This window comes from Astatotilapia calliptera, chromosome 18, assembly GCF_964374335.1.
Source record: "Astatotilapia calliptera chromosome 18, fAstCal68.1, whole genome shotgun sequence".
Classification (NCBI taxonomy): domain Eukaryota; kingdom Metazoa; phylum Chordata; class Actinopteri; order Cichliformes; family Cichlidae; genus Astatotilapia; species Astatotilapia calliptera.
In genome coordinates this window covers 22,998,424-23,025,730 of record NC_137439.1, presented here as the reverse complement: position 1 = coordinate 23,025,730, position 27,307 = coordinate 22,998,424, and the positions used below count along the sequence as shown (strand labels likewise).

The window sequence follows — 27,307 nt, the reverse complement described above, 5'->3', positions numbered from 1 at the left end:
CTTGAAAAAAGGAAGTATGTCTCGCAAATCAACCCTCTCCTTTGCACGTAACTCGTATTCCCGTTTAAGTGGCTAGAAATTGGGTTTGGAGCGTTATCACAGCTGTTTCAACTCAGACAGATAGAGACCGCCTAATCTCCTTCATTCTGTGATCTCATTTACATCGCAAAATTGCAAAAGGGAGAAAATGACCATCCACTCCATGCTTTCACTGAAGCACTCGCACACATCTACGCGCGCACACAAACAAGATAAGCAAATAACCAGTAACCTTTTCTCAAATGCCACCACTAAGACACTTGACTTTTTACTTCTCTGCACAAAATGAATGGGGCTTTATATATATATATATATTTCTTGGGAGCTTGGTCTATCTTCTCATATTTTGCTGCTTTTGTTGTCCAACACATTCAGTGAGCACCTATGCCAAAAAGCAAGCTTTAGTTATGGCAGCTTAGCCGGAGGGATTTGGAGGACTTTTTTTTTTTTTATTGGGAGATAAAAGCATTGGAGTCCTTTGTCTTTCCAGCTACTTGAGACTGTTTTGTGGCCTGGTGAAGCTTTGTTGTGGCTAATCTTTCTCTCCCCTCTCTGTCCTCGCCTGCACCCATCCCATCTTCGCGGCAAACACAACTTTTCTCTTTTAATTATGGCTTTTCTTCTGGGGACCCAGTCACAACTGAACGGAGAGGAGCAAAGCATAGCAGAAACACAATTATACCTGCGAGGAGGAGAGAACTTTCTCAGGGGAGGTGTCAGTGTATGGGTGTTTATACGCTGCTGCTGCTGCTGCTGCTGCTGCTGCTGCTGCTGCTGCTGCTGCTGCTGTGGGAGTGTGTGTCTGTGCAAGCATGCATCATGTACATGTGTACAAGCAGATTCTTTGGCATTTTTGATATCTGCAGTGAGAAGACCACCTATTGTGGGCTATGATCCTCTTAGCAGGCCTCTGCCAAAAGAGCTATATTTACTGCTGCCGGTGATCACAGCACACAAAGAACAGCATGTCATGAAAATGAGCTACCTTTCAGCCCCTTCTACACCGGCATAAGAGAAGCCACTAACAGAGTGTGAGATGTATGGTAATGGATGCCGCGCAGGGACATTAGCACAGCCTATTTAGCATAGTCTTTGTTGAGGTAGAAAAATGAATAGGCAGGTGGATGACGAGTGCTGGTCAGTGAAAAACACAAGGTAAAAAAAGAAAGAAAAAATACAACAAATGCAACGATTATTTTTGGCTGCAAAATCCACAGTTTATTTTTGTCAAAAGAGAACCAGTTACCAAGCAGTAAGATGATTTCTTTCCTTGTAATGAATGTTAAAAAATAACGAGGCTTTGCTTCAGAAATTGATAAGAAGGGAGTAAAAAAAAAGATTCTGCCTGGAGACAGATGTCATGGACACCATTAAGACTGTGTGACTAAACAGGATAATGACTGTATAAAACCAGGTCAAATTCATAGGCGAAAAACCCCTGTCGCTGTTGTGTAATTAGACTGCATCTTCACTGGCGTCGTACGCACAGGGGTGTGCGTGCGCTTGACTCTGTGCTCATAGTGTGTGTCTGAGTGTGTGCACTGCATACTCATGTGCCTGCCTCCAGCTCGGAGCTGTGCAGTGAATGTATATGTGCTTACTGCAGTCAAACTCTGGTTAGCAACGTTTGCCCTTGCTGCAGCTTTGTACAGCACGGTAAATGTTTTCTGTGCGTGCAAGTCTATGTGTGTGTCTGTCTGCGTGTGTGCGTGTGCTGTTTCAGACGTTTTCATATGCATTTCTATCCCACAGTAGCAATAAAAAGTACATACATTTGCCTGTTTTTTAGCCCACAAATTGTTGTTATTTGCATATTTAGATGCATCCTCACAACTTTCTGCACAAACCTGCCTGTCACCCAGACACTGATAGCTCCCTGCATACTGTGTGTCTGTCACTACCAGCAATTTAGCTTTAGGCAAAGGGCCTGTTGGAGAAGATGTCTGAGGGGAGATGAAACCCTCTCTGGCTAGACTCCAGCTCTGTCCATCCTATTTTAATTACCTATGGCACTCACCCAGGGGAACATCACTTCCTCTCTGTGTCTTCTCCACCCTTTTCCTCATCTCCCTTCTGTCTCTTTTTTCTTTTTTTGCTAGCACCGTCTCTTTTCATCTCCTTGAGCCTCATTATCTCTTTCGCAGTTTTTACCTTTTTCTGCTTTCACCCATAAACTAACAGCACACAGCTGCGTCAGAGCTATACGCAGAGGTAACCTTTGCATTAGCATATAAATGACCCTATAGATTGAATAGTATTTTAGGATATTTAACAGCAGGAGACAGATTCCTTTAACTCTGATTAGACCCGTTCTAAGGAGACAAGCAGCCACTTGAGGGAATATCGCCTCCACCTCAATAAAGATAAAGACCGCGACACTTCCACTTCTGAGGAGCGCGTGACTGTGTCCGTCATAGACATTTGCTCTGTCCTGTCATTGAATATGAGCGCATGTAAACACATCAAATATCTGTGTTTTAATTTAGCTTCTTCCCAACCTGCTTCCTTTGACACCATGTAGTCTAGCCACCTGTTTTGAGAGATTTTCACATTAACCATTCTGAACTTGCGTCACAGACCCAGTCCCGGATTTACAACAAAGACACATGTCATTCATAAAATCCGAGTTATCTATAGAGCAATGTGTGGGAATTTACCCAATGAGCCATGTCAAATTAACATTTTAGGGATCCATGCTCATTTACTTTCCTTCTGGGATTAAAAGACAAGTTCATTTAGCTAAATACCAAACCCGAAAGCAGGTGAAACTTAGCTCTGTCAAAAAATTGAAAGAAAAATCCCATATTACACCTTATAACCGAAGTGTAAAAACATTCATTCACACTTTTACAGGAAGTTTTTAAAGACTTCTCCATGAAGCTCCCAGCCATAGAAAGAGTCTTGTACATAACACATGTAAAACAGTGATAAAACACCTTGTTTTTGCTTTTTCCAGTCTCTGCAAAGAGCTAACCTTCTGCTCTTTACATTTAATTTCCAGAGCAGAAAAGAGGAAACAAAATGTTGAACTGCCCATTAACAGAGATGGCATCCTCAACGTGTACGATAAAGACAGGAGCTGTAACCCACCTTCAGAGTCTTTGGATCTTGGAGCGATGACTCCAAGAATTCTCAGCTTCTCTTTTGAAATATAAAGCTCATGTTGATTCTGTTTTTAGTGTCGAAACAGATTTGTGCATGAAGGCTACCACATCACAGTTTGATCTAACTATTTAACTGGTATCACTCTATTAATGGACAAAATTAAAATTCATCATGACAAACACCCTGGTCAGCTACAAACACAGCTCATCACATTTTGCCTGAATTGAGTCTACTGTACAGTAGCAGCACATACCAAAGAAGGATTCTGGATTTTTTTCACTATTTTTTACCCTTCCAGTGCACCCTTTTCATTTTCAGCTCATATCTGATTGAATCCTATTAATGAAACGATACTGATTGTAGCGCGGAAAACTGAAGTCTGAAGGTGACCCACTTCTCCCATTTTAGCCCGTGTCTGTGTTTCTACCCTTAGGCCATCTTGCTTTATTCCGGGCTTTAACCTGCATACTGTCCTCAAGGAGCAAGTGTGTTACAAATGAGAACAAGGTCTAAAGGATTCTCTCTCAGCTGAGTCTTTAATACTGCCATAGCCAGCATGAAAACTCTACAGTCCAGTTATCCTTGTAAGTATATTGTATATCGCATATTAGTAAAAGTCAGTCTGTCATAATAATACAGCAGAGGAGGTCTCAGAAGCTCACTGGGGAAAAGCATTGAAAGCACTACACATAGTTCTTTAAGGCCAAAATTGTGGACTCAGAGTTTAAACTATGTCCAGCATATATATATATATATATATATATATATATATATATATATATATATATATATATATATATATATATATATATATATATATATATATAAATTTAGAGACCAAATTGCTTGTCTCCCATCCCCCTCCATGCGGGGACCCACACCTCCTTACATCTGTGTCCATGTACACGACTGCGCGTGTACTTGTGTTCCTGCTTAAGTGTGTACGCATCAGTGTGTGTTGTTTGTTTGACTGCGCCCACATATGTGGGTAACGTATGAGTTAGAGGGCAGACCCGCCCTCCTCACGTTTACATCTACTGCAATAAAACATCTCTCCCTAGCTTTGCTATTGGTTGCTACGGTAACAAAGGCACAGAGTGGAGTGGTTGCCGCAGCCAAACAGTGAGCGAGAGACTGAGAGGAAAAAAAAAAAAGATTCTGCCTGTAAGACCTAATCACAACAACAGATTCGGTGCATCGCACCATAAAACACAGCTTGGTAACAGTCATGAGTAAAATGTCAACACCATGAAAAGATAGGTTTGGATTTTATTCATCCATAATATCTTTATATATATGTGTGTCTGTGTGTCTGTGTGTGTGTGTGTCTGTCTGTGTGTCAAAGGATTAATTAATGGCTGTAGTGTAGCTGGGTGCAGCACAGGTCATAGCATTGAGTTGATGTCTGCCTGTATGTGTAGATGTGTGGGTGTGCGTTGGCGGCCTCGTGTGCCTGGGTGGGGGGGCTAGAGGGTGTTGCTCAGGCTTTGCTCATGGCCAAAGCTCATCAGTGTGAATAGGGATGGTGCTCTTTACTCCCTATTTAGCAGGATGAGAGTGTATTGATCTCACTCGGTAGCTTTAATAGCTGAGATGTCATGCAAATATGAGCATGTGCAGCGTGTATTCAAGGCCAATGAGGCATTTAGGGACAGGATCATTGGTAAATATTGAATAGTTGATCCTCGAACTAGATGTCCTTCACGTAGCTTGTTGACATACTGGAGGTTGTATAGAAGTCCCCAGCATGCTGCTCACCCCCTCTGGTTCCTGTCAGATCAGCTGTGGCAGGCGAGACCTCAGAGAAGAAGACTCACTGTCAAATGAAGCTCAGTCACAAGTGACGAGTACCAAACATATGGTCAAACTGATAAGAAGTGAAAGCCGGTGTGTGCGCTCCTTTAGATGACCCGCTGATTTGCTAATTATGTGGGTGTTAGCAGGTGATTTGCTAATGAGCTGCCTGATGAGGCTAGATTGCACCGTGCGGCTGTCGTCGTCATTACATGCGTCCCATGATACGAGTGTCAGTGTCACACCATTTAATCCTATCACACCAACATGATCTGACACAAATAGCATAACATCCTTTCTTCTGCTCCACTTGCTCGCCTCTCCTCTCCTGATTTCCTGATACTCATCCTGTCACCAGTCTGGTTTTTATAGCTTGATGAGCTGGAAGGCAGTCGCAAGTGGCATCGCTCTTCCTCCCTTTTTGTCTTTCATCTTTCACTTCTTTATTCAGGATTTTGGCTCAGCTGGGAAAACTCAGAGCCCTTGATAATCAAAGAGTTGCCCCAAACCTCTTTTTTTTTATAACTCAGATCATTAAAAAAACAGTACCTTTGTCTTTGCACTGGATAGCGGCAAAGGTTTAATAAGTTGGCTTGGCCCAGATCGTATTGCTTATCTTATGGATCAATAACCGTAATCAATACACTCTCTAATGAGCAGGCTTAATTAATCTTTTACCAGAGGGTTTTAGTATGTTTGGGAGTGTGTGTTTTTAGCCTTTACAGGCTTTCAGAACAATCATTATATAGAACACCTTTATGCAGCACAAGATTTTTGTGCAAGTTAAAATTATTTTGGTTTTTGCCTTCAGAGCTGCTTTAATTCTTCATGGCAGTGATTCAACAAGGTGCTGGAAACATTCCTGGGAGATTTTAGTCCATATTGACATGATTATATTAACACACAATGGCTGCAGATCTGTAAGCTGCACATAAATGATATGACTCTACCATTCCACCACACCGCAAAGCTGCTCTATTGGATTGAGATCTGGTGACTGTGGAGGACATTTGAGTGCAATGAACTTATTGTCATGTTCAAGAAACCAGTTTGAGAGGATCTGAGCTTTGTGACAGAGTATGTTAGCCTGCTGGAAGCAGCCATAAGATGATGGATACACAATGGTTATAAAGAGATGGAGTCAAGGGAATATCCTTCAAACCAGAACACAACTACCAGAAGCCTGAGTCGTTAATATAAGGGAGGATGGATCCATGCATTTGCGTTGTTGTACCATTAGAATGATGCAGCCAAAATCTTCTTCTGTCCAATTTTGTTTTAGCTGTTTTACCTTAGTTTCCTGTTCTTAGCTGACAGGAGTGGGTCCAAGTGTGGTCTTCTGCTGCTGCAGCCCATCTGCTTCAAGGTCTGATATGTGTGTTCAGAGAGGCTCCTCTGCATACTTTGGCTGAAATGAATATTTGTTTGACTTACTGTTTCCTTCTCATCAGTTCAAAGCAGTCTGGCCATTCTCCTCTAACATAAACAAGCCATTTGAACTGCAGCTCACGTGATGTTTTCTCTGTTTTGGCGTATTCTCTGTAAACACTAGAGATGGTTGTGTGGGAAAATCCCAGTAGATCAGCAGTTTCTGAAATACCCAGGCTATCCGTCTGGCACCAACAACCGCATTCATCATTAAACATGTCTAAGACAAAAGATATGATCATTGATTTTAGAAAATGTATTCATACACAAGAGGTCATGTCCATTAAGGATCGGACAGTGGAGCATCTTCAGTCTCATAAATGTCTTGAAATAATTATTGATTAAAAGCTGAACTTAGAAGCAACTGTGAGGCAAAAAAAAAAGGTATTGGTGTCTAAAATGCTCGCATTTCCATAGTGATAAAACCAGGATGATTTTATTTGATCATGCTTTGATTGAATCTTTTCGTATCCTTTTTCTCTGTGTCATGGTTTGGAAACATATCTGTAAAGAACAGAAACTCACCCAGTCACATTGTTAAATGGTCTTATAGGCTGATATTTTAAAGGCGCCACAGCTGAACCAACATCGCCGTACACCAGAGAGATACGGGGTTTAGCTGGTTTGATTTTACTTGATGACTCACATTGCTTAGTAGTCTTAGTTTTTATTATAGATGTAACTATTGTTTTCACCTCTCGATCATCAATTGTCCGCTTGAATCATCAGTTTATTTATGTATCTGTTTATTGCTGAACTGTTAACTTTTCTGCACAAACCTGTTCTTAGATGTCACTGAGCTGATCTGTCATGGCACCCCCTGGCAATTGCAGAAGTAGCCCCTGGGGTATTTTTTTTACCCCACTGGGAATCACTACTGCTGGTGTATTTGAAAGGAAAAAGCTCCTGTGGTTCAGAAATATAAGATCATTGTCGATGGGGCTTTCAGATTTGTAATACTATTAAAAGTATTCAAATGTGTTTGTCAATTCTTTATGCAAAAGATATTTTGACGCGCGTAGTTATTTGTTTCATTTTGTATTTCTTGAACGCAAATCCAGTTGAACTTTTGATGTAAACAGGAATCATAACCACATAAAGCAAACACCACTAGAGTAGTTCAAGTTTGTATTTGTTTTTATTTTTGGATATTTAGCAACATCTAACACTTGAGAGTGGTTACTGCTTCCTGTTCGTAATGAGCTCATAAATATACAAAAACCTATAAGTGAATTTATTCACAGCGAAAAAAACATGACGATTCTCAAGCAGGCTCAGAGTGAAACAAAGCGTGTCCTTTCAGTGATATATATTACGATTTATGCACGTCTATTTAGAAACGCAGTGTAAGTCACCAAACTTAAGATAAACAGAAGGAGCACAATTGTTTAGCGGCAGTGTGTTCAGGCGTATGATAGCTAATCTCACTGGAACACACACTTCATTTAATTCCATCTATCCATCTTTCAAATCCACGGACAACAACAGAATTTCATCGTAGACTTAAGCATCACGTGTGGACCCTCCTCGTGTTGTGGTCATAATGAAACGAGGCTGACCCTAAACCTGACTCCATCTGTTTTAGTCTAGGGTATCCCAAAGGAGTTTCAGATGAAACAAACCCTCTACTCCCCCTCAGGCCTCATCCAATGCATCTGATGAGCAGCAGGCTTAGAGATGTCAAACCTACAATCTCTGGGTTAGAATTACATTTGAAGTGGCCCCAGAGTATAGCCTCTAGCCCACATCAGCTCACAGATGTCTTCAAACAGCATGTCTCTCAATCTTACACAAAGTCTGAAGTAATGGCAACACAGGTTACTGTGTGTTTGCACATCTCTGTTGCTTGTGGGGCTCGCACACAAGAATTTCACTCGCATGTGCTGTGCCAGTGTGCCTGCACATGTGATGTGACAATAAAAAGTGATTTGATTTGATTTGATTTGATTTGTACTTAAGTATGTACGAATATATGTGCCCTACATCTGTGCGCCTCAAATAGCAGTTGTCATCTCCTTAGAAACGAACACATTTACCTCTCAAACTGGTTTTCTATCACCGAAAACAACTGTAAGAGGTTTTTTTTAAGTGGGTACAGACTAGATGAGAGGTAGAGAAACGAAGGGAGGTGGTGTGCAATGGAGGAAGAGAGATGGAGGAAGAAAGGAAATAAGCGGCTCGGGGTTGGGGAAACATGGAACATGGTATTCGGGTTGATTTGATGGGAGCAGCATTGATATTGCTCAGATCTCTTCTTCCGTTTCCAACCTCTCTTTTCATTTACATTGTGTCATTCTTCACATTTCCCAGTATTACAGCAGCTCTGTTAGAAACCCAAGACAAAGCCCAAGTACTCCGCCCTTTATGCTCTCCCCAGTTTGTCTTTTTTCTTCTCTCCTCATTATATCGCCTCTCCTCTTTCAAAGTATTTTCCACATCAAAGACAGTTTGTGCTACCTCGCAGGCGGCTACAGCTGCACTGTTCCAAAAAATAGTAATGTCAAAGTATCTTACTGTATATTTTACAGTTTTGTACTGTCTTTCTAGAATATCATTACATTTACATAAGTAGACTGTGATTTTACATGTCAAAGGTAAAATAACATAACATCACTGTAAATATAGTAAAACACAATTTACTTGTTTTTTAAATATATTTTTTTGTACATGTGCATATTTAGATTGTAAAAATACATTCAGAAATGTATCATAATCTCACAAATATTTGTCTGTTATGTGAGAGAATGATCTGTTAAATTTAAATGTAATACTATGGAAAAGTATATAAAATGATCGAAAATTAATGAGAATAATCAATAATTAAAGGAGTATTTGAATTATAATTTTGCTGAAAATTTCATGTCATCTAGGTCTGACTCAATAATTCAGAGGTAACAAGTGAAAATATAATTAATAGGAATAAAAACAAAAAAACCCCATATAAAACATTGCACGGCCACGTTGTGCTAATTATATATTTTAAAAAATAAATGTAAAGGTAGGAATTGCAATTAATATAAATCTCGAAGTATTCACAACATTCCTGAACAGAAATAGGTCTCTGCACCTGGGGTGTGGCCATGAAAACAATGTGACGTTGGGAGACATAATAACATGACGCTAAGCATCGGCCAATGAATGTGAACTAACAACCACAAGGTTGCGGGTATGGCTGCACTGTAGGAAAAAATCCTAATATAAAAGTATTTTACTGCATTTTACAGTTTTGTTCTGTTCTTCGAGAATATCATTAACGTTACGTAAATAGACTGTGATAGACATTTCAAATGTAAATGAACGTTAAATCACTGTAATGTAATAAAACATAATTTTCATGATTATTAAATGTATCTGTCTGTACACATGCATATTTAGATTGTTAAAATACATTCACAAATGCATCATGATTTCACAAATATCTGTCCGTTATTTGAAAGATCAAACTGTTGAATTCAAATGTAATGCTATGGAAAAGCATATAACATGATTCCTATAACCACCACAACCACCAGCACTTTATATAGCCTCTGTAGAATTATCCACATATCTCACTTATCTTAACTGCACTACTGTATAGCTCTGTAATAATCATTCTGTACATACGATAATTTTTAACCCTACAACTGTTTACAACTTGCACAGTTCCCATTTCTGTATAGCTGTATATCTCAGATTCTGTAAAGTTATTTATTTCATATTCTGTATAGTTTTTCATATTTATATCCTGTTCATAGCCTGTACATAGCTTGTACTCACTACAGCCTGTACATACCTATAGTTATAGAATATTCACAACATACTTCATACCGTGTACATTATAACATACCATAATAGACCCATTTCTGTAATATATTTACATATCTATATTATTGCTAATATTTATTGTAATATATCTATATCACTAAAGCAATTCTGGATGGATGCAAACTGCATTTCGTTGCCCTGTGCATGTGCATGTGCAATGACAATAAAGTTGAATTCTATTCTATTCTATTCTATTCTATAAGCTTGTGTTACATCTAGTGTTTTCTTTGCAAGCTCCTTTGTCTAGTGTTGGTCAAGTTACTTGAAAAAAGTAATCAGTAACTAGTTACTGATTACTTCCCCAAAAAGTAATCCCGTTACTTTACTGATTACTTATTTTCAAAAGTAATTAACAGAGGTGTGGACTCGAGTCACATGACTTGGACTCGAGTCAGACTCGAGTCATTAATTTTATGACTTTAGACTTGACTTGAAAAAATGTTGCAAGACTTGTGACTTGACTTGGACTTTTACACCAATGACTTGGGACTTGAATTGGACTTGAACCGGTTTACTTGAAAAGACTTGATATTTTACCCCAAATATAAAATTTAACATGCATATTATATAGAGATTGAAAATGTGACGTCATTCACGGGTAGAACCGCAAAGGATTCTGGGAACTCGTGGCAAGCGGCACGCAGGCTTTCAATTAAAATCAGTCACACAGCGATAAAAAGAAACACAAAAATGTCAAGAAGCCGTTGTATTATTAACTGCAATAGCCGGTCGCATGACAGCCACGGGAAGCCGACGGGTAAAGAGATCGGTTGTTATCGGATTACGTCGTTGAAGAGAAATTGTTCGAGCCATGTTTCCGAAGTAACAAAGACGCAACGGGTGGCCTGGATTGCAGCCATTCAAAGATCAAATATAACGTCCCAGAACACTCCAGCTCACAGGTTAGTCTGCTCCAAGCATTTACACGAAGGTCAGTGTTTTTTAGTAGTTAATACGTCATTTTCATAACATAATTAGTGATATAGGGTACAAGCAAGTCTGGCGCTGAACAGAAATTGTCGCGCTATGCTCCTTTTTTTATTGTGCATAAATAGTGAATTGTCCTGACACAATATTGCGTTTCGCTTCTGTTATTATGGTACATTGACAAAAACATATACTTTTATTCACAGGATAAAACAGGTTTTTTGTATCACTAATTGCCCAGTGCGATTACAGACTGCGGTAAAGTGAGCCGTCATTTGTGAGCCGCGGTCAAGCCAGCCGCCTCCTATCCGTGCGGTGATTACAGCATACAATATTGTTGTCACTGCTACATTTCTGTAACGCTACCAGAAATTATTTCCACTACTAATTAATTACCGTTGAGCTCAAAGGTCCTATTAATAAACGGTTAAGGAATGTGTATTTATGACGACAATTTGTGAGACTGGTAAACTTATGATACGTACGATGGTCTTTCGTTCTACACGGTGCATTTCAAGGTCCGGTGTTCCAGATCAACTGGCGTTTAGATCAACTGGCGTTGGTCGAACAGATGTGTGGCAGTCTTGCGTTTCAGTAGCTGCTACCGACAAACCAGCAAAAAAACGCCAAATGTGTCATCTGTGACACTTGTGAGGTTATCTCAAACACACTCCGTCAGTCTTGATGCTGTTGAACAACAAAATGTTTAAAAATGTGGCGAGTTTACCTGGTGATATCCTCATGCGCGACGCGATCGCGAAAACAGCAAACAAGTAACACCACGCCGATGTTGTTCACAGGACAGCAAGAGTAAACGATCGGGAGACTCTTGTCGTCGTTATCGTTCCACTCGCACGGTTTATTTCACCGAATTCAGCGTTTTTGCTCCACAACTAAAGCGAGCAGTTTACTTTGTGCACTAACATGGAGTCGAGTCAACCAGCGCCACCTCTGGCCAAGTGCCACAGCCTACAGCCAGATCAACCTGTGACACACATCTGCACCACGTTTGATTTCGTTTCTTGCACAACACATTTGTACCTTTCAATTGTGTCTGTTTGTGCGTCATGCAAATAAACCTTTGAAATGAATGAAATGATATCATATATTCCTTATTGGCCTACATTTGTACAAAATTCCAAATTATATACACAAAGTCATAGAAATCACCACTCCAATTGGTCATCATGATTTTGATATTCTCTTTTCCCATAACAATGAAATACACCTTGGACAAATATGACACATCGATATTTCATTAGTGTCGTCACATCACATCCTGTAAGCATCATCTGCCTGTGTCCTTTCCCTGGAAATTAATATTTCCAGCCAATATAGGCAATCCATCAACATGGCTGGAGAGTTGGTAGTTATATATAAAGTCAGTGACTCAGGTGTGTCGCTTGGTTTGTCATCTGTTTGTGAGACTGGAGGAGACGCAATCTTTTGTTTTAAATCTTAGTTAGGAAGATTCCTGTTTTAAAACAAGCACGTATTGTGAGAAATGCAAGAAGTACATCTGCAGAAAGTACACAGTTACATTCTGTCCATCATGTGGACAAAATTGAAAATGTTGAGCATTGAAAAACTGAGAACGCTGGGCAAGTTCAAAAGAAATGTGTTTGTAAGAACGAAAAACCAAATTGTTCCTAAAATAGTTATGGAAAGTCTAACTGTTGTATGTCTGTGTTCTACATGTTTATCTGATGGGAAATAAAGTTGCTATTGTTTCATTGCAGTTTTTGAACAATTCTGAGTGGATTTACACAGTACGGATCTAAATGACCCGCAACAAAATCAATGTCATTTTTTTGTTCTTCAACATAATACAAGGGTTCATTTCCAAAACTTGCCTATGATCTTCAATTTGTAGCAGATCCACTATCACACAGCACTATCACACTGCTGCCATCTGTGGCCAAATACCATAGCCCACTACTAGATTAACTTGTGACACATCTTCACCTGCTGCTATGATGACATTGAGTAGAGGCTGAGTGGCTGCACTTACCCCTGGTACATTCAAATCTACCCACAAACATGTTGAAAGATGCAATGGCAGCAATGTGGATTGTCAACACTAAAAACAATCAGTAAGCAAAGACAACAGGGATCACTTTTTACTGTTTATTTAGCACCCACAACATTTGTAGTCGCCTTCTGCACAGGGAAAGTCCACACACACTGTGTGGTACCACTTTCCACAGAAGGTGCATTCAGTCTGCAAGATTGAATGAGATTGTCAGAGTCATTGTCTGACTGTTTATTACTATTCACCTGCGGTACATTCACAGTAACTGCCATCTCCTTACAAATGTTTATTAGATTAACCACACTTATACAGACTGTATATAACAACCAACTCTAAAATGTTTTTTCTCAGAGAAAAGACACAGACAGACTACGCTAACGACATGTGATGTTACAACACTAGTGAAATATTGGTGTCATTTCATTCTTTTCAAAGGTTCATTTGCATGACGCACAAACAGACACAACTGAAAGGTACAAATGTGTTGTGCAAGAAACGAAATCAAACGTGGTGCAGATGTGTGTCACAGGTTGATCTGGCTGTAGGCTGTGGCACTTGGCCAGAGGTGGCGCTGGTTGACTCGACTCCATGTTAGTGCACAAAGTAAACTGCTCGCTTTAGTTGTGAAGCAAAAACGCTGAAACCGGAGAAATAAACCGTGCGAGGGGAACGATAACGACGACAAGAGTCTCCCGATCGTTTACTCTTGCTGTCCTGTGAACAACATCGGCGTGGTGTTACTTGTTTGCTGTTTTCGCGATCGCGTCGCGCATGAGGATATCACCAGGTAAACTCGCCACATTTTAAACATTTTGTTGTTCAACAGCATCAAGACTGACGGAGTGTGTTTGAGATAACCTCACAAGTGTCACAGATGACACATTTGCCGTTTTTTTTTGCTGGTTTGTCGGTAGGAGCTACTGAAACGCAAGACTGCCACACATCTGTTCGACCAACGCCAGTTGATCTAAACGCCAGTTGATCTGGAACACCTGCACCCATCCGTCGGTAAACTGTACCTAGGCTTGTTGCAGTGACCTGAAGTTACTAAACTTCATGAGTGTATGCACTCACTCCAAGAACCGTATAATTATAAATATGCATATAAATATGCTAAGATGAGATAGCTGACTTCATCTAACTAGCAAATGTTGTCCAGGCTACGTTGGTGATACAGTTTTTTTTAATGTGTATGATATTTTTGTCATGCGATTTTAAAGCCGGTCCTACAACCGCATCCAAGAATAACATGCAGCTTATCTCAGAACTGTCGGTGAAAATTATTCTTGGAGCTAAGTTTAATTGAGCTGCATTTTAAAGAGGTGCAATTTCACAATTTGTGTATATTTTCTAAGTTCACTATTTTGTCATGTGTTGAGAAAAACACAGATTTTAAAATTACATGGTCTAATATTTACATTTAGCATAACTGCAACATGCTTTTTTTCGGGTTTTTTTTAAAGACTCGAAAGGACTTGAAATTCAAAGTTTCAGACTTGTGACTTGACTCGGACTTTTACACCAGTGACTTGAGACTCGACTCTGACTTGCCTGACATTACTTGAGACTTGACTTGAGACTTGAGGATAAAGACTTGAGACTTACTTGAGACTTGCAAAACAATGACTTGGTCCCACCTCTGGTAATTAATTACTTAGTTACTTTTTAAAAACACGATTTACAACCCGAATAGGTGATAAAGCGATAGATCTTTCAGCCCAATTCTACTTTTTCTACATAATCCATCATACAAAATGTAATCAAATGGAAAGATCCCTTTTTAAAACTTGTTTTATTAGTTTTAATCTTTTAACTTTATGCATCAAGCAAAAATTTTATTATATGCAACATTCTCTGACTAGAAGAAATTTGTTTAATATTTAAACCTATTTTCTGCACATTCCAGCACTTTTTTTTTTTTTTTTTTTTTTGTGGGTGTTTACACTCACTCTTTCAAATAGATGCAAGTAAAACACAGCAGAAAATAAATAAAGTCAAAGACTAGCGGCCCTGTTGCTCTATTTTCACCTGTAAAGCAGGAGTGGGGTAGGCGGAGGTTTGCTCTGGTGCAGATGTGCCGCTGCGGTCAGTGGAAGAATCTGCGAGTTTCTCTGTGAGTTTCCCATTACGTCATAGCGCACTCGGTGCTTGCTTGGAAGTTTAGGGGGGGGGTTTTCGCTGTAAGAACGGACACTAATGTTTTTGTCACTTTTTATGGAATCAAACTCAAAGTAAGGTCAGTACTTCCACGCTTTAAACGCTGCACGCTCATACTCTCTCCCACACTCGATATATGATGCACTGTTGATCTGCAGACAGCTGTTGTCACGAACGTCACTGTCATGAGACATTCTCACAAAAAAAATCACGGTTTTAGTAACGCAGTAACGCAGCGTTCCTACAGGAAAGTAACGGTAATCTAATGACCGTTTTTGCAATAGTAATCCCTTACTTTACTCGTTACTTGAAAAAAGTAATCGGATGCCCATCTCTGGTTACATCACATAAGTATTATTATCATTGCTATTTAGGGCGATCTTGGCTCAAGAGTTGGCAGTTCGCCTTGTGATCAGAGGGTTGCCGGTTCGAGCCCCGGCTCGGACACTCTCGGTATTGTGTCCCTGTCTTCAGCTACTAGTGATGGCCAGAGGGGCCGATGGTGCGATATGGCAGCCTCACCTTTGTCAGTCTGTCCCAGGGCATGCAATCGATTGTTAACCAACTGTTAACTGCATATTTACGTATTACGATTCATATTGCCACATTCACCTTGTTTATCGTTAATTTCATTGTTTGATCACGTTAAAATGTTTCTAATTTAACGTTTAAAAGCACTTGGAAAAGGCAGAATCCCATGTAAAATTAGTGCAACAAACTGTATTGTCATTACTGGAAATAACAGTATTTTTATGAGGAAGTTATTTTCTGTTATTTTAAGGTAGTATGTTGGTGCCCAAGCTGCCGGAATATTACCGTTTTTTTAAGATGTTTTTTTTAACAGTGTGAGCCATAGACATTTTGAGTAAAGGCGTACTAATAAAGCTTTTGAATTCAAACATGTGCTGGATGGTTTGGCTACCACATTTTATCCCTAACATTTTATGTGCAGCAGTATTGTTCCACTGTCTCTGCAAGAGTTTGAACTCTTTGTTGTAACCCACCCTTCAGGCTGTATAAATTCCAGTGTGTCTGTTGGTCCATTGTTGCCATTCAAATTAAAATATCCAAGTATTTAATGGAAATTAAACTTTAAGCAGTCATTTCTGGACCCAAAGGGATGAATGCTAACAATTTTAGTGATCTCCTGATGCTACCTCGGGTGCCGGGAGGTTAGCATTTACTGGTATGGTTGCATGTGAAATCTCTCAATAATAATAAATGAATTGTCCTGAAATCTGATTAGAGACATCCACATTACTCTGAAGTGGGTCTTAAGTGGGCCAGACCAGTAAAACCATAGCACGATAAACAATTTAATTCTTAATATTCCTCTTTCCCTTTAGTACCTTAAGTCCTGGTCTGTTCTGAAGACGCTCACATTTAATGAACCAACTGGTTAATTCACAGATGATGAACAGCCCGAGATGTTATAGAGACATAAACAGGTCAGAGTTTATATATGATCTTTACTTTGGCTGGTGACCAAATTCCTGCAGAAGATCTGCACTTTCTTCTCAGCAAATCAACAAATGTTTGAAAGCTAACATGCTAAAGCAGTAAGCTGGTCACTAATTTTTGCATCTGTATTTCATGCATCTAGCACCAGTGTGATCCTTATGTGGCCTCTTAACTTTTTAAAGGCCAAAATCTGTTTCCTCCACTTTGATTTAGGGCGTCTTTTCAACCAGAAAGACAATGTCCAGCTTACCCTGGTCGCTACCTTCTGCTCTCTTCATTCTACTTCTAAAGGCCATCTAGTCTTTTCTGTTTTGTGGCTAATTACCCATTTTATTGCCTTTATATGTACATAGAGAAACACAATTAGTCAGAAAAGCATTGCCACCCAAGAGTGTTTTGTCTCTGTGTGAACGTTTTGTGAGAATCCCCTTCCATTCAGACTCTTCGACAATGGAGTGACATTTCTGACAATAGGTCCCTGTTACACCTCTAAGGCAGACAATAGAAACACATTTGCTCCCTGCTGAATCCAGGTTTGCAGCAGCAGTCACCCCGCTGCACTTCTGACCCTGTCTCACACACACACACACACACACACACACACACACACACACACACACACACACACACACACACACACACACACACACACACCTGTTCCTCTGCACTGAGAAATATTGTCAGAATACCAATACGCATACCCGTGTGCACTCCCAGCCATGAACACACACACACAGACAGTGCGCAATGAAATTTTTCTCTCTCCTTTTCGCTTTGTTAACAGTGCATCTGTGTTGCTGCCATGGCAACTGTGGCTCCACCCCTCGCATTTCTTCTCCTGCTGCTTCAACTGGCTGATGGCTCATTCCCAGAGGAACCCAGTCCACTCAGCTACGTCCCTGTGGAGGGTACGTGTCCTTCGCCTTTGTGTACGTGTTGTGCACCAGTATATGTGCAGCACTGATGAATGGCTCTGCGGTGGATGTGGAAATTGGAGGTCAAGGGTCAAAGCCTTGGCGTGAAGCTACTTTCGAACTACCCAGGCATACAAATACAAAGAAGCCTCACCTCATCTTTCCATGGCAGCAATAGATTAATAAGCATGAGAGAGGGCACGAAATAAACACAGTGGCGTGTGAGAAATGATCATAATAGAGCTTGAAAGGTGGAGAAAGATGAAAAGGTGGGGGGGTAGTTGGATTGGATGAGGTGATGTAGATGGGAGAGAGGGGGAGGAGACAGGTGGAGATGGATCGCTACGTCCTCTTTCCCTCCCCTGCAGTCAAGGACAGCGAGAGACGCGCTTTCCCAATCTGTCTCCTGATGATGAGGGCTCCCTATGGAGACCTCCTCTCCCAAACTTTCTTGTAGCCTGATACTCCCACCTTCTCTCTCAACCTCATCTTTTACTCCCTCATTTGTCTCAAAGGTAAGAGGAGACAGGGAAGAAGCGCCTTTTATCATCATAAAATAACAGCAAGAGTGATTAAACACAGTTTTTCTCATTGTGGAGCTGCACGCATCAACAACAGCGCAAAAAAGCACAAAAAACCCCACTTAGAGGATAACAGCGTTTCAGCACGCTTGAACCGCTGCATAATTCGTCTCTGCCCATTATCTTTGTTTTTGGAAACAAAAACATCAAGAATGAGTGAGGACACTATTAAAGTGAAGGTTAGAGAAGCTGTTTGATGGCTTGCCTGAGTACTTTGGGTATATATAGATGGGAAAAGTAGCCACTCTGTCCTCAGCTGTCAGAGAATCATTGAGCAAGGATTTTAATTCTCAGTTTTTTAGTCTGTGTCTTTTTGTCTGTGCGTTCACGCCAGTGGTGAGGAGGTATCCAGTGTTCCTGGGCCGAGCTCATCGTTCAGCACAAAGACAGGAGCTGCACATCCAGACGGTCCTCCAAGTCAACCGCACGCTGTACATAGGAGCCAGGTAACCAACAGCAACCACCTCCGACTGTGCGTTACTGATGCGTTCGCACTGATATGTTTTTCTGCTTTCGCTTTGATGCCACGGCTTCCATCTGCTGTCACTTTGTGGAGGACGTTTTCAGCAGTTTGCTGGAGTGGCGATGTATTCAGCTTTGCTGTTAAATGTCAAGTGAAAAGCTGCTCATTCACATTACACTTACAGATGGAAAAATATGAATCGCCTTACTCCAGCGGCAGTCCAAACACTTCTCACTCTGAACGCATCAGAATGTTGTACAAAATGTCCTGCGGGCTCAGTGCTTTGACCCACCATCGGCGTATTGATTAACAATCATGAATTAGCATAGCATAGCATCTTTATTTATAACGCACTTTACATCCAACAATGTTGACCAAAGTGCTACAAATATAAAACAGAGAGGAAACAGTTTAAATTACATATAAAATATCTTAAAATTAAAAATAATATAATTAATAAGAAAATATATTAAGAGACATCAACAAGTCCTGCTGTGCTAAAAGCCAAGGTAAATAAATATGTTTTAAGACGCGATTTAAAAACAGATAAGGAAGGTGCCTGTCTAACATGTAAAGGCAACTCATTCCACAATTTTGGTGCTGCCACAGCAAACACCTGATCCCCTCTGAGCTTACGATTAGTCCTGGGCACACTCAGGAGGAGCTGGTCTGCCGACCTGAGGGACCAGGAAGGTATGTATGGATGAAGAAGCTCAGAGAGGTACAGAGGGGCAGCATTGGACAAACATTTAAAAACAAATAAAAGCAGTTTAAAATGGATCCTAAAATGCACGGGCAGCCAATGAAGTGAATATAAAACTGGGGTGATGTGCTCGTATCTACGAGTGCCAGTTAAAAGGCGTGCAGCAGCATTCTGGACTAACTGCAGTCGAAAAACAGAAGATCGACTCACCCCATAATAAAGAGAATTACAGTAATCCAGCCGAACAGTTACAAAAGCGTGGATTACTGTTTCAAATTGCTGTCTCGTAAGAAAGTGCTTAATTTTGGCCAGTTGCCTCAGATGAAAGAAACTAGACCTTACAACCAACCCGATGTGGCTTTCAAGCTTAAGTTCAGGATCCATTTTAAAACCCAGATTAACAATCTCTGGTTTACAGAATGATTTCAGGGATTGCAGATCAACACACGGAACAGCAGTGGAGGCAGGTCTAAACACCATTATTTCAGTTTTAGAATCATTAAAACAAAGAAAGTTTAGCGCCAACCACGACTTGACGTCCTCCAGACATGTTTGCAAACAATTTACAGATGACCCATCTTTCTTTTTAAGAGGAACATAAATCTGGCAGTCATTTGCATAACAGTGAAAAGAGAGTCTGTGCTTTCTAAGAATTGAGCCCAATGGAAGTAAATAAAGTGAAAACAGGATAGGGCCCAGAATGGAACCCTGTGGTACTCCATGAGACAACGGAGCACGGGAAGACTCACAGTTTCCTAAGCGAACTGAAAATGATTTCAAATCTGTTGAAGAAAAAAAAAACGCGGGTTCACTGTGTCAATTTGCATCATATTGCTTAACTGATGCTTTCGATTGTCTTGCTGTGTGTTTCCAGAGATGACTTGTACAGAGTGGAGCTGGATAACATGGCAGGCGATGAGATGTTTTACAGCAAGGTAAGACTCACACATGCACTAAAACAAAAAAACATAATCATGTGCGCATACACACATAACAAGCGTGCAGGGAGGTCTGACTATGGTTTATCCCCTTCCAGAAAAGGACTTGGGAATCCAATAAGAACGATATTCGAGTGTGTCGGATGAAGGGCAAGCACGAGGTAAAATAATCGCTCACAGCACTTTGACTGACTTTGAGATCCACTAGTGCACGCACCAGCGCTATCTACACCATCACACGCATGGACAGACACAACAGCTGTTACAGAAACCTTATTCCCTTTGGGCGCACCTGCATACGGTATTTACACAAATTTGATCTTGTTGATACAGAATCAGCACATCGCTTAATCACACCAGCTCGGTGACACATTACCCGGGCCAAGAGATGTTCATGGAGCTTCAAAGCTGTTGGGGGTTTTTTTTTCTTCAGCATCTGCATTGTGCTAGTTTTCTAGTCATATATCATTTTCAGCCTGTGGGGTAAGACAGAGAAAGTGGGACAATTTTAAGTGTATATATAAAGTGAAAGGTGACAGTTCTGTGAAGTATGAAGGGAACCTGATCAAATTTAGGATAAGTATCTGATGGGGGGGGGGGGGGGGTATACTGTATAAATGTAGCAATGCCACCAGCAAAATACAATCTAAGCCAAAAAGGCAGGGGGAGACATTATAGAGCAAAGTGAGCAGGGAGAGTGACACAGCCTCAGGGAGGAAACGGTAATTGAAATGAGTTGAGGAAGGCATGTATAGATGGCAATGGGACGCATGTAGGTGGAGGAGAACTGAGGAGGAAAGACATTAGGAGCACAGTGCAGCCACCAGGTAGTAAGAATGAGGTGGAGGGATGAGAAAAGGGAAAAGGTGTTGCTTCAAACACCACAGATGAAAGAGGAGATGATGTAGGAGTGAGAAAAAAAAAAACAAGAAGTAACGCTGTGATAAAAGGAGAAACAAAGAAAGTCAAGAGGATAAACACTGGAGAGTGGTGAGAATGTGAGACAAAGGACAGACAAGTGAACTGCGTTAATTAAAATTCTTTAATTCATGTTATAAGATTGGATTTTAAACCCCCATCAACACTGAAGCAGTAGGTAAGTGTGCAGCATTGCCCCACTTTCATTACATTTAATAAAACCTTCAATGCTCTTTGAACATTAATAGTAAGCAGGCACTAATGAAGCAGCTGTATTAAAAGAACCAGTTTGATGTTTTGGACTTTACATTCATTTGCATTATGCCAGCAGTTTTCACAGAAATGTAATTGCCCAGCTGAGCTTAAGCTTGAGTCCAAATTATGTACAAAGCAAGCAAGACAACATACATTATCCCCAAGTCTTTCGAATATTTGTTTGAAGGAAGACAAAAACATCATGCACTGAGAGGAGCTATATGTTTAATAAACCGGCAATAAGAACCAAGAGTAAATATCACAGAATTACAGTCAAGGGAGTAACGCTGTGGAATAACTGCACAGAGGCAATGAAAGCCTGTTTGTCACTGCAGAAGTTCACACGGCTGTATAAAAACAAGAAACGATGTGAATGTGAGAAAAAATTGGCTCAGTAAATAAGTGGCTTAGGCTTTTCTGTTTTCTTGACTCACTCGGGTTGTCTGGGTGCAGCTATTTTCCTTTATCATTGTTTTGTACACATATCTACAGCTATGCCAATGTAGACAGCCTGTATAAAGTTTAGGTTGTATTTTTTGTTTCTATTTATATAAAGGGGTAGCTCTTGATAAGTATTAAACTTCTCTCCTTTCCCTTTAGAAGTTTAATTTAAATAATTCATTACCATCTGTCCTCTTCCTCTCTTACACACAAATGCATCCTTGCAGATTAGCTATAATTTGTGACACACACATAATCTTTATGGACAATTTAACAGCAATTACTGTAGTTTGCTCCTGGTAATATTTTTGTAATTACAAAAGAAGGAATTAAATCATTTTCTGGATAAAGCTTCTTTTTTTTCTTTTTACGGGCTTGTGTAAAACTCTTGTGCCAACTTTCATTTCTTTGTATTTTCTAGGAAAATGGGTAAAAGCCTCAACAATTCACTGAAACATATATATATTATATATATATATATATATATATATATATATATATATATATATATATATATATATATATATATATATATATATATATATATATATATATATATATATATATATATATATATATATATATATATATATATATATATATATATATATATATATATATATATATATATATATATATATATATATATATATATATATATATATATATATATATATATATATATATATATATATATATATATATATATATATATATATATATATATATATATATATATATATATATATATATATATATATATATATATATATATATATATATATATATATATATATATATATATATATATATATATATATATATATATATATATATATATATATATATATATATATATATATATATATATATATATATATATATATATATATATATATATATATATATATATATATATATATATATATATATATATATATATATATATATATATATATATATATATATATATATATATATATATATATATATATATATATATATATATATATATATATATATATATATATATATATATATATATATATATATATATATATATATATATATATATATATATATATATATATATATATATATATATATATATATATATATATATATATATATATATATATATATATATATATATATATATATATATATATATATATATATATATATATATATATATATATATATATATATATATATATATATATATATATATATATATATATATATATATATATATATATATATATATATATATATATCTATCTATCTATCTTTGGTAGTTCTGAGTTTTGAGATTAAGCAAATGAGGTATATGAACGGTGTTATAGAGGTGGTGGTGGTAGGTGGATGCAACTGATCTTGGACAGTGCTGGAATAGCTGTGCTCTCCTGTTCTCAGTCTTTAAGCCAATCCAATCCAATGTAGCTGGCATGAGACTCTTGACAAGAAAGTGATTTCAAGGGAAGCGATCCTGTCAATTATTTCCAATCTGACGAATAAATACGGAGCTGCCGAAAAGCACAAGTGTTAATCGTCTACCTGCACAGGTATTTTTTCTGTGTTTTCAAGTTCACGCCATCAGACATTGTGGTAAAATACTATCACAGAGGGAGGAAAGGATCATCAAGTTTCCGACTCTCTGGTAGCATCTTTAAACTTCAATCAGCAGCCTCCACTTTGAAGACTACTATAAAGTGCCCATCCTGTTGTTCTTCCAGATGGAGTGGGGTTGAGAGTGTTATTTCCTCTCAGGGCTGTTTTTAAGCTGCATTCTTCATACTTCACGCTGACAGTCTTGTAGCGGCTTTGTTCAAAACCCTCTTTGTCACCTTGAGTGCCCTGTAGGTTTACCCCCCTTCCTTCTGTAATAATAATTTCCTTTTGTTTGGTCTGTTTGTTTTTTCTACAGGGAGAGTGTCGTAATTTCATCAAGGTTTTACTCAAGCAGGACGGTGGACTGTTTGTATGCGGAACAAATGCCTTCAACCCTCTGTGTGCCAACTACACTGTTAGTATCCGTCTATCTGTCATCCACCCTTTCTTTGTGTATCTGCCAGTTGGTTTATCTTTTTTTTTTTTATTCCTCCTGCAGAGAGACAGTCTAGAAATGGTGGGAGAGCCTATCAGTGGGATGGCACGGTGCCCATATGATCCACGACATGCCAATGTGGCTTTATTTGCAGGTAGCATCTCGGCTTTGCTCTGTAAAGATGAAAAATGTCGCTTTTGTTGCCGACATCAGACTCAGTTTCCAGCTCCAGACAGTGAAACGTCTGTGCCCTTGTGTTTACCTTTGCAAATGATTTATAGTCAGACCTCTCGCTGCATTGCTTGTTTGGTTTTAATCTTCCCGACCTTGTGCTATCGCTCTATCTGTATCTTCACCTTCTTTTCTTCTTCTCCTCCTTCTCTCTCTCCCTGCGTTTCTCCGTCAGATGGAAGTCTCTTTACCGGCACCGTGACAGACTTCCTGGCCATCGACGCAGTGATCTATCGCAGCCTCGGCGACAGCCCTGCCCTCCGCACAGTCAAGCACGACTCCAAATGGTTCCGAGGTACTTTTAGAAACAGACATATTGAAAATGTCCCTCCAGAGCCAGACAAAGAGACAATCACAAAACAAATAAGAAAGAATTGAAAAACTGTCATTGCTATCTTTTTGTAAGTGGCTCGCAGGTGCACAAGACAATTTGGGCGAGTTAAATAGCAAGCTAAATTTGGCAAAACCAGACACGATTAGGCTCTCGTTTTATCGATTTTTATCATAAGTGGAACATGTCCGGGCAGAGTGATGTATTGAGGTTAGTCAGACTCCACAGATTCGAGGTTTTAACAAGCCTTGGACCAAGCAGCGAAGCGCCTGTTTTCCATGGAGAAGAAAACAAGCCGGGGCAGGTCAAAGCTGGCACAGTGCTGGATGAATAAATGATAGGTAATGTGTATAATCTTAACCCACAACGATAAATTAAAGAGGACATGTATATTTAATGAGTGAGGCTGGTGGACAGCAGCGGTCCATGTTGATGCGACTCTCACTGCAGCCCCATATCAGGGGTTGCGGAGCCTTGTTTGACTCCAGGGACTGTGCTGTAACTGTGATTGTGGTGTTTTTCTCATTTGAATTTCTCAGAGCCCTACTTTGTGAGTGCCATGGAGTGGGGGCCTCATATTTACTTCTTCTTCAGAGAGATGGCCATGGAGTTTCATCATCTGGAGAAGGTGCTCTCCTTCCCTTTTTCTCCTTCCTTCTTCTTGCTTAGTCTGAAGGGTTTTTGTTAAACTTTCCCTTCTTATTCTAGGTGATGGTGTCCCGCGTGGCCCGTGTGTGTAAATCAGACCTGGGTGGCTCCCAGCGCGTCCTGGAGAAACAGTGGACCACGTTTCTAAAGGCGCGGCTCAACTGCTCCGTCCCCGGAGACTCGCACTTTTACTTCAACCTCCTGCACGCCACGAGTGGCATCATCCGCATGCAGGGACGAGATGTCATTCTGGGTCTCTTCTCCACGCCACCCAACAGGTACCACGGGACACATAATACCCAAATAAATGTAATGTTGCTCTTGTTTTCTCATCACCGTCCTCTCCCCCTGTGTTTGGTAGCATCCCGGGATCTGCGGTGTGTGTGTTTGACATGCAGCAGCTCGCTCATGTCTTTGAGGGACGCTTTAAGGAGCAAAAATCCCCCGAGTCTATTTGGACACCTGTACCAGATGAAGCCGTGCCTAAACCAAGGTATTATTATGCAAAGTGTATGTAAGCAGGACTTGTAAGCAGAGTACTGCAGTGCTGCTGTCTAAGCATCTGTCTCACATTCAGTAAAGTCCTCCTATAAGCTCCAACTGTCAGTTTTACTTCTATTTCACAACTATTCACCAAATATTCTAATACTGCCTCCAGCAAATGAAAAAAAAAGAATCTCCTCTGGCTTTTCTCTCGGACTGCTTTTCAACTTCTCCCTCTGTCTGCAGGCCAGGAGGATGTGCAGTGCAGGGATCCAGATTTAGCTCCTCGACCACACTGCCAGATGAGGTGCTGAATTTTGTCAAGACCCACCCGCTCATGGATGAGACAGTTCCACTGCTGGGACATAGACCCTGGGTGGTCAAGACTATGGGACGGTACACAGAGTGACTCAGTTGTTTAACAGCATCCATGTAGCTCTATAGAACTAAAAAAGAAAAAAAAAAAGGGAAGGATAAACTGAAAAATAACAGCCAGGATAGGATAGGAAATGTAGCCGATTCACCTTTTTTCTTTTTAATGATCTCTGTTTCTAGGTACCAGTTGACGTCTATGGTGGTGGACACAGAAGCTGGCCCCCATAAGAACCGTACAGTCTTGTTCCTGGGTTCAACCCGTGGGACCATTCTCAAGTTCCTAATGATTCCCAGTGGAGATTCTGTCTCTCATAGCAGCGTCTTTCTGGAGGAGGTGGAGGGATTCAACCCAGATAAGTGAGTATGAGGCAGGATATCTTTGTCCTTGGCATATATCGAGTCACTGTAACTGCTTCTGGCTGATAACTGCAGAGCAGCAGTGCTTTTCACCCAATAACTTTCATCATTTATACTTAATTAAATATTAGATTTTCTACATTTCTGAAGTCCATTTCACAGTAAAAGCCTATTCTTTCATGCCTTTGACCGTATCTATCACAGGTATAGTCATATAGACTATATAATTAAAGCAGTGTGGTGACATTTTTTTTCTTAGCAGCAGTGACAGCAGTCTTAGCCGTGGTACTTTCACAACGCCAGCTCATTAAATTCGGTTGGGCTGAAGGATACTGGAACACAGCCTATCAATCTCTCATGCAACAAACCAATAATCTCACTGTCCACACATGTCAACTCAGCACCTGGTTAATCTGATTACTGTGACTGAAAACAACTCTGCCCACAGCAGTTACGTGTGAAAATGTAGCTGCAACAGGGAGTTGGTGACTAGAAAATGTTTTCAGCTGCCAAAACTTTTATTGCCTAGGTATCTAATATTCAACTGTTTGTTTATTTGTTTATTTAGGACAGACTTCAGGTGATTTGCAGGTTATTCAATCGATTAATCAGTTAAGTTTTAGTTGTCCCAAAAAATGTTGGTGCATTGTGTAAAATGCCCAATATGACATGTTAATTAAAAAAAACATTTTTTTTGCACCTTCAAATTATTATTAAAAAATAACAATGGAAATGGTTGACAGCAACAAATCATTCATCCAAACGTATCAGGGATATTTGATGTTATGATGTTTCGTTGCTGAACCAGTGATTTATAGGTACACTCACTGGCCACTTTATTAGGTACACCTTGCTGGTCTCAGGGTGGATCTACT

General features: G+C 39.6%; 1 protein-coding gene across 2 annotated transcripts in view; it reads left to right on the top strand.

The window, feature by feature from the left end:
• LOC113009927 (semaphorin-6B-like) overlaps positions 1-27,307 on the top strand; it is a 41,567-nt gene that overhangs the window by 4,086 nt on the left and 10,174 nt on the right. The window contains exons 2-13 of one of the 2 annotated variants that reach the window (XM_026148584.2): positions 17,532-17,655; positions 18,577-18,688; positions 20,283-20,343; positions 20,445-20,507; positions 23,888-23,986; positions 24,071-24,161; positions 24,414-24,533; positions 25,109-25,197; positions 25,278-25,495; positions 25,579-25,710; positions 25,947-26,096; positions 26,256-26,432. In XM_026148584.2, the coding sequence (XP_026004369.2) occupies positions 17,550-17,655; positions 18,577-18,688; positions 20,283-20,343; positions 20,445-20,507; positions 23,888-23,986; positions 24,071-24,161; positions 24,414-24,533; positions 25,109-25,197; positions 25,278-25,495; positions 25,579-25,710; positions 25,947-26,096; positions 26,256-26,432 (1,418 nt within the window). In that variant the 5' untranslated portion in view covers positions 17,532-17,549. Of the gene's footprint in view, positions 1-17,531; positions 17,656-18,576; positions 18,689-20,282; positions 20,344-20,444; positions 20,508-23,887; positions 24,162-24,413; positions 24,534-25,108; positions 25,198-25,277; positions 25,496-25,578; positions 25,711-25,946; positions 26,097-26,255; positions 26,433-27,307 lie in introns of both variants that reach the window. The other variant, XM_080293380.1, reaches the window with a different exon arrangement.